At 43.4% G+C, this 16,069-nt stretch overlaps 1 protein-coding gene across 10 annotated transcripts in view; it reads left to right on the top strand.

The window, feature by feature from the left end:
- TTC13 (tetratricopeptide repeat domain 13) overlaps positions 1-16,069 on the top strand; it is a 90,727-nt gene that overhangs the window by 48,766 nt on the left and 25,892 nt on the right. For 6 of the 10 annotated variants that reach the window (XR_007471276.1, XM_049696977.1, XM_049696978.1 and 3 more), the window contains 4 exons: positions 5,766-5,831; positions 7,552-7,644; positions 10,342-10,458; positions 11,414-11,524. Coding sequence is in view for 9 of the 10 variants with exons in the window: in XM_049696977.1 (XP_049552934.1) it covers positions 5,766-5,831; positions 7,552-7,644; positions 10,342-10,458; positions 11,414-11,524 (387 nt within the window). In the remaining variant the exon portion in view is untranslated. The remainder of the gene's footprint in view (positions 1-5,765; positions 5,832-7,551; positions 7,645-10,341; positions 10,459-11,413; positions 11,525-16,069) is intronic. The other 4 variants (XM_033408874.2, XM_033408873.2, XM_004281569.4 and 1 more) reach the window with 2 other exon arrangements.

Here is a 16,069-nt window from a genome sequence, read left to right as displayed (position 1 = left end):
AGACTTAATAGATCTGTCCGTCTTCATTGGAAGCTCTTGATTTTAAAAGTGTATCAGTCAGTATTGTCTCCACGTCAGTGTCCTTGTTTCACTTCCACATGTGTCAGCACCTCCATCATAGCATTCTTGAAAGTGGGACCCTTTCCTGTTGTCTGTGCTGCTTTGATGCTCATGCAGGGCTGGGTGACGTAAGTGCTGTGACAATGTTATAAGGCAGTTGGCCTTTGCTGTTAGTCGTGTGACCTTGAGCTCATCTGATTCTGATCTGATTCTGGCGGAATTGAATTCATGAAAGAACTTTGCATTAGCAGACAAAGTGTAAAACATTCCTCTGCACGTGATCTTGTAACCATCTTTCATGTACATATGTATGTGCGCCTGCCACTTACACAGAACTTAATCCTTGTTACATTGCTGTGCAGTGACGTTTTTGACTTATTCGTTTGTCTTTGATCCAGTGACTTTCGAGTTTTAACAAAAAGCCAGCCAGCCTTGTGGTGGAAAAATAAATATTTGTAAATTTTAAAATCACTATGTAAATAGTATAATGAAGATGGTAAATTAGACTTTTATGTGTTTAAAAAAATTGATTCTTTTGAGAATTGAGACATTTAAGTGGACATGATCCAGTAAGATAACAGTCTTATTATACCATGATTTTGTATTTGCATAAAGTGAGTGATATTGGACGATTGAAATATTAGTTTAATTTAATTCATTTAAAATTCTGAAAACTTTATAAAGTGTAAATATTATTAGACTTGTGTATTCAAAAATACTTTGAAATGATATTCTGAGCTCAATTAGTTTTTAGAAATAAACATTGTTTTTTATTTGAAACAATAATTCATTGTGACATTTCATAAAGAAAGAGTTTTGACTTGTTAACATCCAAAGCCAGTGATAAAGTAATAAAGTTGTATCAATCAAAAAAAGCAGTAAAATCTACTATTTAAATTTAGGAACCTGTAATACTAGGCTATACTGTGGTGTGGTAACAGCCACAATAATTATAGATCCTTCTACGCTGTCAAAAAGAAATTCTAAAAAGAACGTGTAAATTGAATACTAGAGAAAACAAACGTGCATCTGTAACATATTTAGGTTTTCTCCATTCGACTGACTCTTCAGAATTTTCTTGCAACCGCACAGAAGGATGTTTAGTTATTGCGGTAGTTATCATAGTTATAGTCTAGTCTTATGGGTTCCAAATCGACTGCCTGCTCTCCCCTGATCCCACCAGACCCTCCCCAGCCACAACTGAAAAAGAATTCCTACTCGTATCCTAGTGTCGCCAAGCTCAATGAATGGCACAGGGTTATGTGAGGCTACATGTTCCACACACATGTGTGCCACTTACTTCATCACCAGCTCTGTCTGTGTGCCTCCTAAGTATCTGCTTTGTCCATCTGCTACTCCCGGCTCTGTTCAAACCACGGCTGAGCCACTTCCATCTGCCAGATGACAGATGGGGCTCTCGGTCCCTGGCTTCTCTCCTCACACCCTCCACACACACTCACATGTACATACCATACAAACATGTACTTTAAACACACATATACTTTGCTGCTACTTTTAGGTTAGAGATAAAAATCCTTAGTGAGGTCCCTACCTGCCTCTCCAACCTCAGCCTGGAGATGCCGTGTTCCCCGCGTCCCTCTGAGCCTTTGTACCGTCTGCCCCCGCTGCCTGGACCAGTCATTCTGGGATTCCCCCATCCTCTACAGATCTCAGCCCAGGTATCGCTTCCGTAGGAAATCCTTCCTAACCTTGTTTAAGTCTTTATACGTTTTCTAAAAGCACCATTTATCACTCTAGCATTTACTGAAGGTGTAACTTTACATTTATGTCTGTGATTCTTTGGCTGTGCTCCAAGAAGGCAAGAATCTTTTTTGCCTTCTGTGTTGGTTCTCGCTTACTATGGTATTCATAGCACATGGGCCGGGACATGGCTCATAGCTGGCCCTGAGTAAATATTTGTTGAATGAATGACTCACATCCATATGACATATAGTGGAACAGAGGAGAGGGGCGTATCTTATTTTCCAGGGGCATCTGGAAGGCGTCAGAAGAGAGGGTTCAAGGATTGAAGGATTTTCTTGGGCACAGAGGCCGTGGGTGGGTGTTTCAGGCAGATGAGAGCATTTGCAAATGCACCGAGCTTGGGAGACCCTGTTGTATCTAGGGAACTATTAAGTAATGCCAATTTTTATTATTTTCTTTTTGTAAGATTTTTTTTTTGATGTGGACCATTTTTTAAAAGTCTTCATTGAATTTGTTACAATACTGCTTCTGTTTGATGTTTTGGTTTTTTGGCCGTGAGACATGTGGGATCTTAGCTCCCTGACCAGGTATGGAACCCACAGCCCCTGCATTGGAAGGTGAAGTCTTAACCACTGGACCACCAGGGAAGTCCCATTAAGCCATTTTTTTTTTTTTTTTTTTTGCGGTACGCGGGCCTCTCACTGTTGTGGCCTCCCCCACTGCGGAGCACAGGCTCCGGGCATGCAGGCTCAGCGGCCATGGCTCACGGGCCCAGCCGCTCCGCGGCATGTGGAATCCTCCTGGACCGGGGCATGAACCCGTGTCCCCTGCATCAGCAGGCGGACTCTCAACCACTGCGCCACCAGGGAAGTCCCCATTCAGCCAATTTTTAGAGTATGAATTGTGAGTGGGGCAGAGGAAGGAGGTGAACAGAGAGGCAGGAAATGATCAGTACTTTTTGCAAAGGCATTTAGATGTTACCTCACTGTTTTTTAAATTATGAGGCGCTACCCTTTAGTGGGCCCTGAAATTAATTGGTGAGTCAAGACTACCACTTTTTTAATGAAATATACCAGACGAGGAAGTACCAGATTACACTGTGTGTAGTAAGGCTCTTGATGTGACGTTAGTGAAACTTGTTTCTGATGTGTTTGTGTGTATGTTTATGTATATACGTATGAGTGTACTGGGTTACGGTGTAAAATGTATTTCTTACTGTGGATGAGAGTGAAAATGTTCGAATTTTGCTAGTGTAGGTGCTGGGGGGCAGTGAACAGTCTCCGCCAGGGGAGTGTCATGATCACCCTGAGGCGGCTTAGTGTGGGCCTGGAGACTGGATGGGAAGAAACGGGAGCGTGCTTAAGGCCATTGCAGTAGCCAGGTGAGAGGGGAAGGCTGCAAACTGGACAGTGGCTGATCGATCAGCAGGTGAAAGCACCGGGATATCTTGAGTAGATATGTTGGCTGGGGACATGAGGACGACTCCCAGGTGGCTGGAGTGGCCAATGGGTGTATGGAGATGTCCGTCACGCAAGTAGAATAACTCGTTATTTAAATGCACTTTTTTCTAACTAACCTCCTGTTATCTGGTATAAAATTTTCCTCAGTTGAGGAGAAAAGCTTCTCTGAAAGTGGGGTTTCCTCTCCCTGGAGGCCTGTCATCAGCAGGTGTGAGCTGCGTGGGCTCACCAGCCCCACCCAGCCTGGCCGAGGTGCTGCTCTGTTGACTGTTCTGTCTTCTGGCAGGTGCCGTTGCTAGGGAAAAACGTGAAGACCATCTGACTTTGATTCCTCAGTGGGGAACTCTTTTTCCTGCTTCTCCTCACCCTCTGTACCTGTATCCCTCTCTCAAACTACTTGCTCTGCCTTTCTTTAAGCCAGGAGGAATATTTATGTGTTTATTTATTTACTTATTATTTTTTAATTTTTATTTTTGGCTGCGTTGGGTCTTCGTTGCTGCGCGTGGGCTTTCCCTAGTTGCAGCGAGCTGGGGCTACTCTTCATTGCGGTGCGTGGGCTTCTCAGTGCGGTGGCTTCTCTTGTGCAGAGCGCGGGCTCTAGGAGCGCGGGTTTCAGTAGTTGCAGCATGCGGGCTCAGTAGTTGGCGGCACATGGGCTCTAGAGCTCAGGTTCAGTAGTTGTGGTGCACGGGATTATTTGCTCTACGACACGTGGGATCTCCCCGGACCAGGGCTCGAACCAGTGTCCCCTACATTAGCAGGCGGATTCTTAACCACTGCACCACCAGGGAAGTCTCCAGAGGAATATTTAAATGTTTAGTGTTATCTCTGGGTGACAGGATTGTAGGATGCCTTTTACCTTATTTTTTGAGCTTTTCTTCATCTCCTAAATTTTCTATAATTTATAATAAATTTTCTCTTTATTTAAATACGATATTTTCAGTTGACAGTAAAGTTTTCTATTATTTTCTGTAATATGTCTTACTTAACACATTTTTTTTCTGATTATAACTGTATGTGTGTTTATTTTAAACAATTAAAAGGAATAATACATCAGTGTATTAAGCAGAATAGGAAGATACCTAGTAATCCCACTCTCTAGAGAAAACTACTGTTAGAGCTTTTTTTCTGTACACCTACTGGCCCACATAATCCTATGTAAGTATTATTTATAAGAAGTGACTACCATTCCTCTCTCGTTCTGTAACTCATACTTTTTCCCATTCAGCAAATAGCATGGACAAGCTTTCATGTCAGTTACACATACGTTATGAATCAGAAATCCAAAACTCTCTGGGAGCCAGAGAAACATATTAAATGAGCAAAGTGAATTGATGTAGTGTAGAGACCATGGGTGGGCTCATGGTAAACTGGTGAGTACACACCCTTCATCGAAATAGGAAGCCGGTGCCTATGTTTTTGTCATGTTCTCACATTCCCATGCCCGAATGTGGGTCTGTCATTGTTGGATTTTTTTATTTTCCAAGAGAAGCTAGAAATCTGTAATTATTTACTTGAATTTTTCCATATACCATGAGGCCCATCTGCTGGCTGGGCTGTAGGCAGTGATGCACTCACTTGCTACCTGGGGTGATGTACCTGATTCTGTTTACAGTAGCCTTTTTTTGTTTTTCAGTGCATAGCATCTTATCCTTTATTTTTTCGCACTTTCTCATCATTGAAGTTGATGTGTCTTTTTCGGCAATACCCGCAGACACCCGATCTCAGATTTGAAACTGATAATAGATTAGCCTCTAAAATAGCTCATCTGCTGTAGCCCTGTCAGGTTCTTCCTTCAGGACCTTATAGCCTGAGGCATTCAGAGCATTCAGAGAAGAGGCTAAGAATTGCACAGGTTAGATGCAGACGGGAGTTCACGCCACTGCCCCACGCGTAGGGACTTGATGGCGGGGGCAACAGACGCCCTGTCCTTGGGCCTGAGAGGCGTTGCATCCAGTCCACGTGGGAGCAGGTTGCAGAAAGGGTCTGGTTCTCACTCTGACCCCTTAGAATAAAGGACTGTATTAATCCCCAACAGTCCGTGGAGTCGACTCACCTCTTCCTCCTTGTGGTGCTGGCTCCGACGGGTTCTCTCCTTTTCAGATGATTTCATGACTCCCTGAAAGCAGACCAACGAGGAGGGGGCGTCACCCAGGCCCTTTACTCCTGTATCTGCTTCTCCGAACCTCCGTTTTCTCTCTGAGCTGTGTTTGCTGGTGGCCAAGCATAGAGTTGCTGAGAGGATTGCATTTTAAGTAAGACGACTGTACGAAAGAAACTAGCACAGCGCTCAGTAATGTTGGTTTTCTCTATTTTTAAGTGTTTTTTTTTTTTGATGTAAAACTCTTATTCATGTCTCATTCAAATGAGCTTTAGAAATATAGACTTTTGTGGTTGGGGACTGTGTATTGACTGACATGAGTAGTGGTAGCATAATGTAGAGCTGTCATTTGTGGCATTAACGTGCTTTAAGCAGAAACTGATTTGTTTTGTTTTGTTTTGTTTATGGTTTTTGATGTGTTTCTGTTTTGGTCTGAATAGGAGGAACCTGATCTGGTTAGTGCAATTTATGGCCGAGGGATAGCCTATGGAAAGAAGGGATTACATGTGAGTATGGAATAGTTACGCCTGCCATAGTGTCTACGTGATCAGACTCGGACCAGGGTTCCCATAGAGCCCCTCACCGCTCCCCGGGCTCTGAGGGAACACGCAGTGGTGTCATTCCAGTTCACAGATGAGACCATGGCCGTAGGGGACTTCTCCAAGATCAAGTGGCTGGGATGTGGGGGGATGGGAGTTTCTGCCCAGGTCTTCTGAGGTTACTTTCTATTCCAAAAGGACAGCCTTTGGCAGCCTAAACTTTATTTCATGATGAGCTGGACATAAGCCTAGAAAAACACGAGAGCTTGACTGAATTCCTGAGAAACACTCATTGCTGTAAAAGAGAGACGGGGCATCAGTAGTGTAGTAGGACTTAGAATCTGAGTTCCTTCCACAATTTTTAAAGGTTGAATAAAAGAACAAAGGTTTTTTTGTAAAATTTATTTTTAATTTGTTACCATACATTATACTTTCCCAGATATGTCTCTGGAGCCTTATTCCCCTTATTTCTCTGAGGAATGCAGGAGGAAGGTTATAATAAGTATTGGATGGCCAGAAAGTTCGTCCGGGTTTTTCCATAAGATGTTCATATTTATTTCTAAATAAGTAGTTATGTCATTACTAAATTACTGGACTTTTCAGAAAATATATTGAAGCTGGTTTTGAATAACAGTATGTCTCATGATGTTACGGAAAAACCCGGATGAACTTTTTGGTCAACCCAATATATTTTGGTCCAACAAAGGCACTATGGTATAAAAATGAAGACTTTTCCTGAGAGTATATAGTAAATAATGAAGTGGTCTAAGATCAGATGTCCAAATTTTCAGTCTTGAACATTCTACGTAAACGTTTTCTATTATTTTATATTAAAAATATTCAAATGAAATTATGTCTTGAGGGAGGAGTGTCACTTTTATATCTTTGCCAATTAAAACAAACTGTCCTAATTGCCTGCCGGCCTACTGGAGAAATCTTGTATAATATTTGTATATTTCTGAGACTTGAGAAGGAAGACTGAGCAGGAACTCAGATTTGGGAATGAAGATGTTTAGGAAGGAAACAATGTTACATTCAGAGCATCAGTAAATAGCCCTAGTTAGGTTCAGGGCATCAGTAAATGACCTAAGTTGCCCTAGTAAAGGTCAGCGATAAAGTGCTTCTTCCTCGTTCTCATCTCTTTTAATTTTATATCTTGATGTGAAATTTGCTTGTATCTTGAATGCACTTTTAATGTAAAAGTAACGTGCTCATATATTTTTGATATAAAGTAATGTGTGAGTTTTAAAGAGAACGGGTTTACCTAGACTTCTCCAGGTGTAGGTGTGTGGGCCCAGGGGCTTTGATCGCTGGCGCGGCTCCCCTCTGTTCCCTCATTGCCACTGGTCAGCATCGTTTTGCACGCTGGTGTCCACACATGCTCATCCCTTGAAATTCGTTGATACGGTGTTTCAACAGGTTAAATTGAGAAAATGTCTTGCCCTCTGTGGAACTTGGGATAGGTAGCCAGGTCCCATGTGCTGCTGATGGGTAGGTAGACTTGAGTGAGTTAAGTAATCGTAATAGAGCTTATTTAACTTGGCCGATCTCTTATTTAGAAGCTAAGTTCATATTTATTTCTAAATAAGTAGTTATGTCATTGCTAAATTATTAGTTTTTTCAGAAAATCTATTCAAGCTGGTTTTGAGGAACAGTGTATCTCACACTAAGCTAATGCCTTTTCAAGGACATTAAGAATGCTGAGCTTTCTCTGTTCGAACTGAGCCGAGTAATTACCTTGGAACCAGATCGTCCAGAGGTATTTGAGCAGCGAGCAGAAGTGAGTGTGGCTTTCTTTTTCCCTCTGTTGTTATTGGATTAGTCGAATCTCAGATTTTTTTCCTATTATTTTATTACTGAGAAATTTTAAAACTCCCGTATACCCATTGTGTTTTCCTCCATACATACGTAACGCCTTTAAACACAGTTGAAATTACTAGGAAACTATGGGCCGAGTGACACTCCTGATTTAACATATAACAGTAACATTTAGTATTAAGGTGTACAGTTTTGATGTGTACTACCACTGTCAATGTTTGTTGAAAAATATGTCACCGTGTTTATTGTATACGTGACATCCTTTAGCAAAACAGTATGACAGTATGGTCAAATGAGATTTATAGCCTTTGGAAGCATGTGTGTGTGCGTGTGCATGTGTGTGTGCGTGCGTGTGCGCATGCACACTTGCATGTAATTTTTATGAGATATACCTATCTACATAGACATGTAGATCAGGTAAGGGTGACCGTAACTGGAACTTGGGACTCACGGTGGAGACAGAGAGGCAACACGTGGTGACAGTTCCAGGTAACGTGTGTGACAGTGGACACCGGGAGAGGGGCTGCTTGGTCAGGAGCAGAGAAGCATGGTCTGCTGGAGCCCTGGGACAGATTGGCAAGGGGAGAGGCGTGGGCGGTGTTTGCAGGGGCCTCACTGAAGAGGTGATGCTGGAGCTGGTCAGAAACCATGTCCTGGGGAGCAAGGTAGAGAAGGGCGTTCAGGCCAGAGAAAGGAATGTGTGCAAAGGCACCCCTTTTAATGTTTTTAAATGAAATGGGTCCATTTTACCATTTTCATAAAACAATAGTAAACTATCCAGGTTTCATGTTGTATTTATTTTACTGCACATTTAACCATGTGAAATGCTTTAGAATTTATGTTAATGTTTTCAATCTGAATAAAACGTAACCTTTAATTATCTGATTTGGTGGGATTTCATAGTTGGACAAAAGGGACAAATGACTTTTTCCCCCTCTCTTGGGGGAGGAAACTTAGCAAGCAAAGGGCACACTAAGTGTTTTAGTAATTTTAAAACTGCATTTGTGATGTTTGCATTTGTGATGTTCTCAAAATTATAGTGTCTGAAGTTACAGTTCAGTTTCTTAAAATGAGTTTTTTGTTTTATTGGGGATTTGGCTTTCTGAAGGAAAGAATTCGTTTTCTCATGGCACTTTTGGATTGTAACCCTAAGGGTTAAGTGACCGTAATCTGTTCGCTGCTGCACGAGAGTCCTGTTGGTTTTTAGGGTGAGCGTTTGGTGGTTCACTTGGTGACCTTCTGCTCCAGGGACTGGGTACTGTGCTTTTCCCCACCATTACGCTGGTGCTGTGCTAAAATGTTATGATAAAGCATGAATTTAATTAAGCACACTTAGAAAGAAGACTGATTTAGCAGCTTTAAAAAATTTGTATATCTAATAAAAAGCTAATTGTGTACCCCAAATGATGTTAGTAATCAGAAAAGTGATTTCCAATGATCTTAAAAATATATAGTAATATCCCCCTTTTCTGGCATCATCAGGCAATAATGTCATGACATCGTGATTCTTCCAGCTAAATTACAGGATACCATTTATATACGTCAGGCATTATTTTATAAGAAAGCTTTCACTTTTATACTTTCTGAAATAGTCTATATGTAGTGAACATAATTTAACCTTTTTTAGTTACTCTGGTCATTATTATGCGTATTGCTTGTTGTGCTGGGGTGTGATAATTCACTTATGTCTCTAGGGGTTAATATACTGGGTTGGGATGTTTTTCCTTTGAAAATATAACCCTAGACCCCTATGCTTCTTGAACTCTAAGGGCATATTTTCCATTTCTTTCCTCTCTCTGAGCTTTCTTGCCCCTGGTCATGTGCCTGCCTGAATCTTCCCTCTCTTGCTGCTTTTAAGTTCCTGCAGAGGAGGAAACCAGTTAGTAAAACTTGATGGAAATGACCTATTATAAGAACAAAATTAATCCTAATTTAAGGACCTCTGTTCCGGATAAATTGCTTGAGCTTGACTGCATGAATACTGATACCCATTTCGGGTTTTCTTATGTCATTTGGGTGAACTTCTGCATTCTGAGCTGTCTTCTGTATTGTCATGGTTGCCTGAACACCACCGACGGCTCCATCAAAAGAGCATTCAGAACAGGCCTGCAGATGTTCCTTCACGGCCTTGCAGATCGTGACTGCTGAGTTGAGAGCCGTTCACAGAAGAGGGCTTACAAAACACCTGGAATCCTAGAAATTGCCATTCAGCACTGAATACTCCAGACGGCATAGCTAGACGCCACGGAGGACTCCAATCCGTGTCGAACAATTCCTCTATTTTAATGGTTCAAAGTTATCTTTCAGATTAATTTGACATGCCAAATTTTGTTTTGAAAGGTAAATGATAGGTTGGGGAACAAATGGTCACACTTCAAGAAAAGCAACATCTGCTTTGACCTAGAACATGAAACAATGACAAGGCAATTGCCACGGTCATAGGTCATCCGCATCCCCTTGGCTGGACAAGATCGGCAGCCCCTCAGCTGTTGACTTTGAACCTCACTGCATAGTACGTGGCGTCAAGGTTTCTAGACTGCTGAGAGGGTCACACTGTGAATGTGGGGTGGTGAAGCGGAATTGAAAAGTCAGAAACATTGACGGTTGTAGGGGCGATCGTTGGGACTTTTCTCCCCTAATTACATTTTTGGGTTTATAGATTCTGTCCCCTCTGGGACGAATTAATGAAGCAGTGAGTGATCTCACTAAAGCTATTCAACTTCAGCCCTCAGCACGGCTGTACAGACACCGCGGGACCCTGTACTTCATATCAGAGGTGAATTGTTCTTGCCTTAAAACGTGCCCTTTCATGATGATAAAGATTTCGCCTTTCCTTCTGCTTCAGAAAGCTGCTATTGGATAGATTTGGGTTTGGGGCTGTATTATAATAGTTCGTGATACAAGACAGTTATGAAAGCATTTTCTTTAGCTGAAGTCGAACCCAGTGGAGAAATATTAAGTACCAGGAACGCATTTTCTTGCTTGAACTGTCAGCAGTAACTAATTCTGGGCTGGGGGAGAAAAGAAAGAGTGAGAAAAAGAAGAAGAGAAATTTGGTTTACAGATTATACCTTAACTGTGCTTGCAGATGTCAGCATAGAGAAGCAGGTATGCATGTTGTCAATGTGTGATCATTAAACTTAGAGGTACAATTTGAATTTCTTTGGGTATCCCAACCCGAAAACCATAACCTGAACTAATGCGGCTTCCCAGACTGTAGCTTCTCAATGTAGCAAGATTATCTTTTATCGTCAGAGCGGTATTTATGACTACCATAGCTATTTTTGTGGGCTTGCAGTCATTTTAATAACAATTTTCTATTGCAAAAGAAAGTAGATTTAAAAAATCTCAACATAACACATTTTAAGGTTGATCTATGTCCTAATTATTTTAGAATTCAGTATAATAAATGCTAGTACCAGAAAATAATTTGTAAAATTTCTGTAACAGATTATGACCTTAATGGAATTTAAAATAATATTCTTTTCTGTGGCTGAGACAGTGTGCTTAAATTAAACCTTTGTGAGCTTCTCCTGTCAATTGAAATCGACTCTTTCAACAAACAATGTAAGCATTCTTCTAATATTCGTGGTCATGAAATGTTTCCTTTAAAGCCAGAAAGGGCACAAACTAAATTGGGATTTCTTTTCCTCTATCACTCGAAAGTAGGACATGTCCAAATATGTAACGAATACTACTTTATTTATTTTTTTTCATTCTCCTTTTTGTAGGACTATGCAACAGCCCATGAAGACTTTCAGCAGTCCTTAGAACTGAACAAAAACCAGCCCATAGCTATGCTATACAAAGGTTTAACTTTCTTTCACAGAGGACTTTTGAAGGTGAAAGTGCTGTGCAATATGTGTACCTACAGCAATCCTGCTTCTCCTTTGCGGTGAACTGAGCGGGGTTAAGTCTGGCAGGTTTTAAAATGACGTCTCAAGTGTCTCATTGGTTTATTTTAGAAAGTCGTTTGCATCGAGATATTTATTGAGCGCCTACTATCTGATAGGTACTTGGAGGAGGGTGCAGAAGGGGAGAGGGCGAAAGGTTATAAGGGAGAAATAATGCTTTACACTTGGGACGAATACAGTTTCCAAAGGCTTTCCCCACAGATAACTTAGCAGAGGGTGAACACACGAAAGAAAGCAGTAGAAGCAGAGTGCTTTGGAAGCAGAGGTGAGAAGGATTCATTTGAACTCGGGAGTTAGGGGAGGTCCAGAGAGCAAGTGGGCTTCGTCCTGACCTGGAAGGCAGAGCGGGCTGGGAAGGAGAAGGGCTCTGAGGGCGAGAGGAGGTGTGAGTGATGACGTGGGGGGCGGGGCCATGGTCAGGCCCTTGGGCAAATAGGCAGGCTGAGTGTGAAGGGCTGCAGCATGGGGAGGGGCCCTGAAAGGTCTCGGGTGCGGACTTGAGTCGCTAGGCCCAGAGGGGCTGTGAAGTCCAGATCTGGGGGGAAATACAGAGTTGAGACCCAATCTGTATTGAGGAAGTGGTTGCTGATGCAGCGGTGGCCGAGGAGGGTAGGGACAGGGGGACTGCTGAGGGGGTCGCTGGCCACGTTCAGGTCAGGGGCGGCCAGACTGCCTCGGGTCCTCTGGGGGCTGCAGGAGTGGTCCCAGCACTGTCCCTTGAAGGCTGCTGTGGGAAGAAGGAGGCGAGGGACAAAGGAGAGGCTCTGTGTCAGCTGAGTGGGGCAGGGACGTCACTGCCAGCCTGCCTGCCCCTCCTCCTGCCCGGGACTCTCCGTTCTCCGAGCCTGTTTGGGGAGCCTGTCCTACAGCAGCTTCTTTCCGGCCGGGGTGAGGGGCAGAAACACGGCTGAGAGCGGAGCTCTGGCTCTCACCCAAGGCCTGACACTCCAAACTGCCCGACTGAAGACAGCCGGCCTGAGAGTCACAGACGGTCTGCCCGCCCGCCTAGGTGAAGACACTCATTCTGACCAGGAGGTGGAGAATTCAGAGTAGGCTGCACTTAACCCTGAACTTGGAAAGGTGGGAAGAGCTTCAACAACCTGTGGCAGAGAAGGGTACTCTGGCAGAGAGAGCATGCGTGTTATTATTAAAAATAGTTCTGAGGATCTGACACACACATAAACACACACACTGGGAGGGTGGGGAGAGGGTTTACCTCTAAAAAGGCCACAAGTTGTAAGTCCTCCGTGTTACAGACAGTGCCTGTCGCATAGTAGGTGCTCAGTAAGAATCAGTGGGGTAAATGCATGTCAAGGGCAGAGAGCGGAATTGGAGTTGGAAGGCCTTGCTCTGAGCTCTCGCTCTGAATCTTATTAACTGCACTGCTGAAGCCGCTGCTTGAACTCTTTGAGCCCGTCTCTCCACATTTATCAGGCAGAGATGATGCTACTGTCTGCCTCTTGAAGTGAGAGTGAGGCTTCCATAAAACAACATGTGTGAAAAGCCCTTTATAAACTGTAAACCTGAATCAGGTATTGATTATGATACAGATTATTTTACATGTGGGAATGTAATTTCATCGAAGTTTTGTGGATTCTAAAAAATAACTCCCGTCCGTTAAAAACCAAACTAGAAGGAATTTTGCAAATCTTACTTCATACACCTCATCTCCGGTTTGCAAGTATGTGGAGGTGGTCCTAACAGGGACCCTTTCCGTCCCCCCTTTGAGGATTCGGACAGGCAGTGCGGGCTTTGAGTTATTTAACATGTGCTTTGAGCAGCTGCCAGGTGACGTCTTCCAGTTTATTTTGTCTCTGCCGTCTGTCTTCTCATCTTCTCTCAGTCCCCTTCAGTTAAAAAATTGAGAATCGCAATGCTGTGTTCAGAGTCTCTCCCTTGAGTATCACATGGAGGAGAAAGAGATCTGAAATAGAAAAAAAAAAAAGACCAATTATTAGTACTAAGAGGGTCCAGATAATTTTTAAAGTAAACAAATGCAAACAGTTGGTTTCACTTTTAACTGTAAAGCCATGTTTAGGAACGTGGGCAGGGCCCTTTGTGTTATTTCGAAATGAGAATTTTTCAGCAAAGAGCCATAACAGAGACACTAAGTAGAAAATAGACATGGACCAAAATTCAGTTTGGTTTATTCCAAACCTCCCGGATGAAGACCTAGAAACAGTGCTTTCATTCTCTGAGTGTTGGCAGCCCCTCAGTGAACCAGTCTCACCAAACGGTTTGGTCTTCCCTCCTTTTCACCATGCCCACTGACACAGCAGCAACGTGTGTAATAGATGGGAACTTTTTCTTTGCATTTTATAGATCTGCCGTCCGAGGAGGTCAGGGTGTTTCCGTAGCGTCTCACTCATCCCCAAAGCATCCCCGTGAAGTATAGAAGGAGCAGAGGGTGTCCCAGTTACAGAGATTGGAAAACTGAGTCAGTGGTGAAATGCCTTAATTAAAGTAATGAACTTAGTTCAGATATCTCTCTTTCTCTCGTTAACTGTAGAGACGAAGTATTAAATGGACCAATGAGTTTGAGCTGTCTCTGTACCCTAAAGGTGGTCTCTCCAGGTCAACAGCAGTTTAGAAACAGAGCGGGTGATGGCTTATTTACTTTATGATACAATACATTAGAAATATATTAGGATATATTACATGACAAGTTTCACAATTGTCCAATTCAGAAGATATATCAGACATTTTGGAAATTCCTAGGGAGTAAAACAGCAAGAACTTTTCTACTGAATTCTACCCATGTTGTAAGGATATTTCAAAAATTGTATATTATAAGCCTTTACTTTGAGAGTTACCTGCGTTTGTTCTGTTCAGTTATACCGAACAGCCCCAGGGCGATGGCTGCCCTTTAGCTAGTAAAGAAGATGGTGGCCTAAGTGGTGATGATTGCACTCACGATGCCAACGAATGCAGAGCCAGTTCATGTGCTTAGAGATTGATTCAACAAACGTAGTTTCTTTGTTCCCAATGGCTCAAAATCTTGATTCTGCTATGTCCCCTCTTTGGCAGAATGAGGTAGAGAGCTGTGCAGTGATTAGACAGGAACCCCGAAACCAAAGACTTAAAAGCTGAAGAGAAATCAGACTTTGAAGAACTGTGGCGTCCAAGCATGCAGTAAGTGCAGTGGGCAGCAGCCGCCTCCTGGGCATCTCCACGAGACGTCCACAAACACCCCAGACATCACACGCCCCAGTGGACTCACGACCTCCCCCGTACTTCCTAACATTCCTTAACGCCTCCCTCCACCCGGGCTCTCAGCCTAGACTCTTCCTGCCCTCTCTTCTCCCTCCTCCCTCCCTCGTACCCAGACAGCCACCAGATTTTCTCTTAGTTTGCCTTTAAAACTCTCTCCCGAATTTGACCCTTCTTTCCCTCTCCTCAGAGGCACTGTCTCAATCTGAGCTTGCATTATCTCTTGCCTGTTCCATCACAGCCGCCTCCCATCTGGGCCCCATCCTCTCCCCTCTCCAGCGTGTCTTCTCCTTTTTTACCAGCATTTTTCATGTTTACGAAGAGTAAATTTTGTGAGGTCCCACACCTCCTCAGAGCCCCCAGTCCTCGTTGCTGCCTTCCTACTGGCCCCGGCTTTCCCTCTTCCCCACTCCCCCCGACCCCATGCCCCCTGCACTCCTGCCCCTCCGGCTTTCCCAGCGTCGGTGAGCGCTCTGTGCCGCTGTGCGGTGCCCCCGGCCCCGTCCAAGATGCCCTCTTGCTTTACCAAACTCCTCGTTCTTTAAGACCCAGCTCAGTTGTCAGCGCCTCTGTACAGCCTCTTCTGGTCTCCCAGGCTCAGTTCAGTGGTTTCTTTCTCTCCATTCCCAGAGCCTCTTCCTCACATCTCTGCTGTAGCTCTTAGTTTGTATTCTAATAAACTGGTTACCTACTTGGCTTTCTAATGACACTGTGAGTTCTCAGAGTACAGAGGTAATGACTCACCCATCTTCGTGTCCCCTTACCTCCTGCTATCCCTGGCACATAGTAGGCGCTCAATACATGTTTGTCGAATTGAAAGTGCAGTTGTACAAATCCTAAAAGGTCGAGATCATGTCACGGCAGGAAGCCCAATGAAGAATGCCCTTTTACGTTTCTTCGGTGTTAAAATTTATCCGTTCTCATCTTTCACCCAAACAGTAGCTATTCAGTGGCATTTCTTCATGAGGCGATTTTGTCCTCAGTTTTGCCTTTGAAGAGTTTCAAAGCCAGCCTCTCTTACCCTGCTGGCCCCTTCTGAGAAAATCAAGGAGCAGGGGCTGAATGACTTTCTGAAAAGAATCAAGATTGTATAGCTTTTGCAAAACTATTTTGTGTGCCTACCGGGGCACTAAATATTTATTGAGTGCCTACCATGGGCAAGGCATTTGATATCTTTTGTGGTTTTCTGCTCTGAATTCTCTAATCAGGTTGAAATGATCTATTCCAGAAGTTTTAAAGTCAAGTGTCTCTCAATTAAAGCTC

Source organism: Orcinus orca, chromosome 14 (genome assembly GCF_937001465.1).
Source record: "Orcinus orca chromosome 14, mOrcOrc1.1, whole genome shotgun sequence".
Lineage (NCBI taxonomy): Eukaryota > Metazoa > Chordata > Mammalia > Artiodactyla > Delphinidae > Orcinus > Orcinus orca.
Note: the sequence above shows the minus strand (reverse complement) of the source record. Positions and strands in the feature narration are given on the sequence as shown.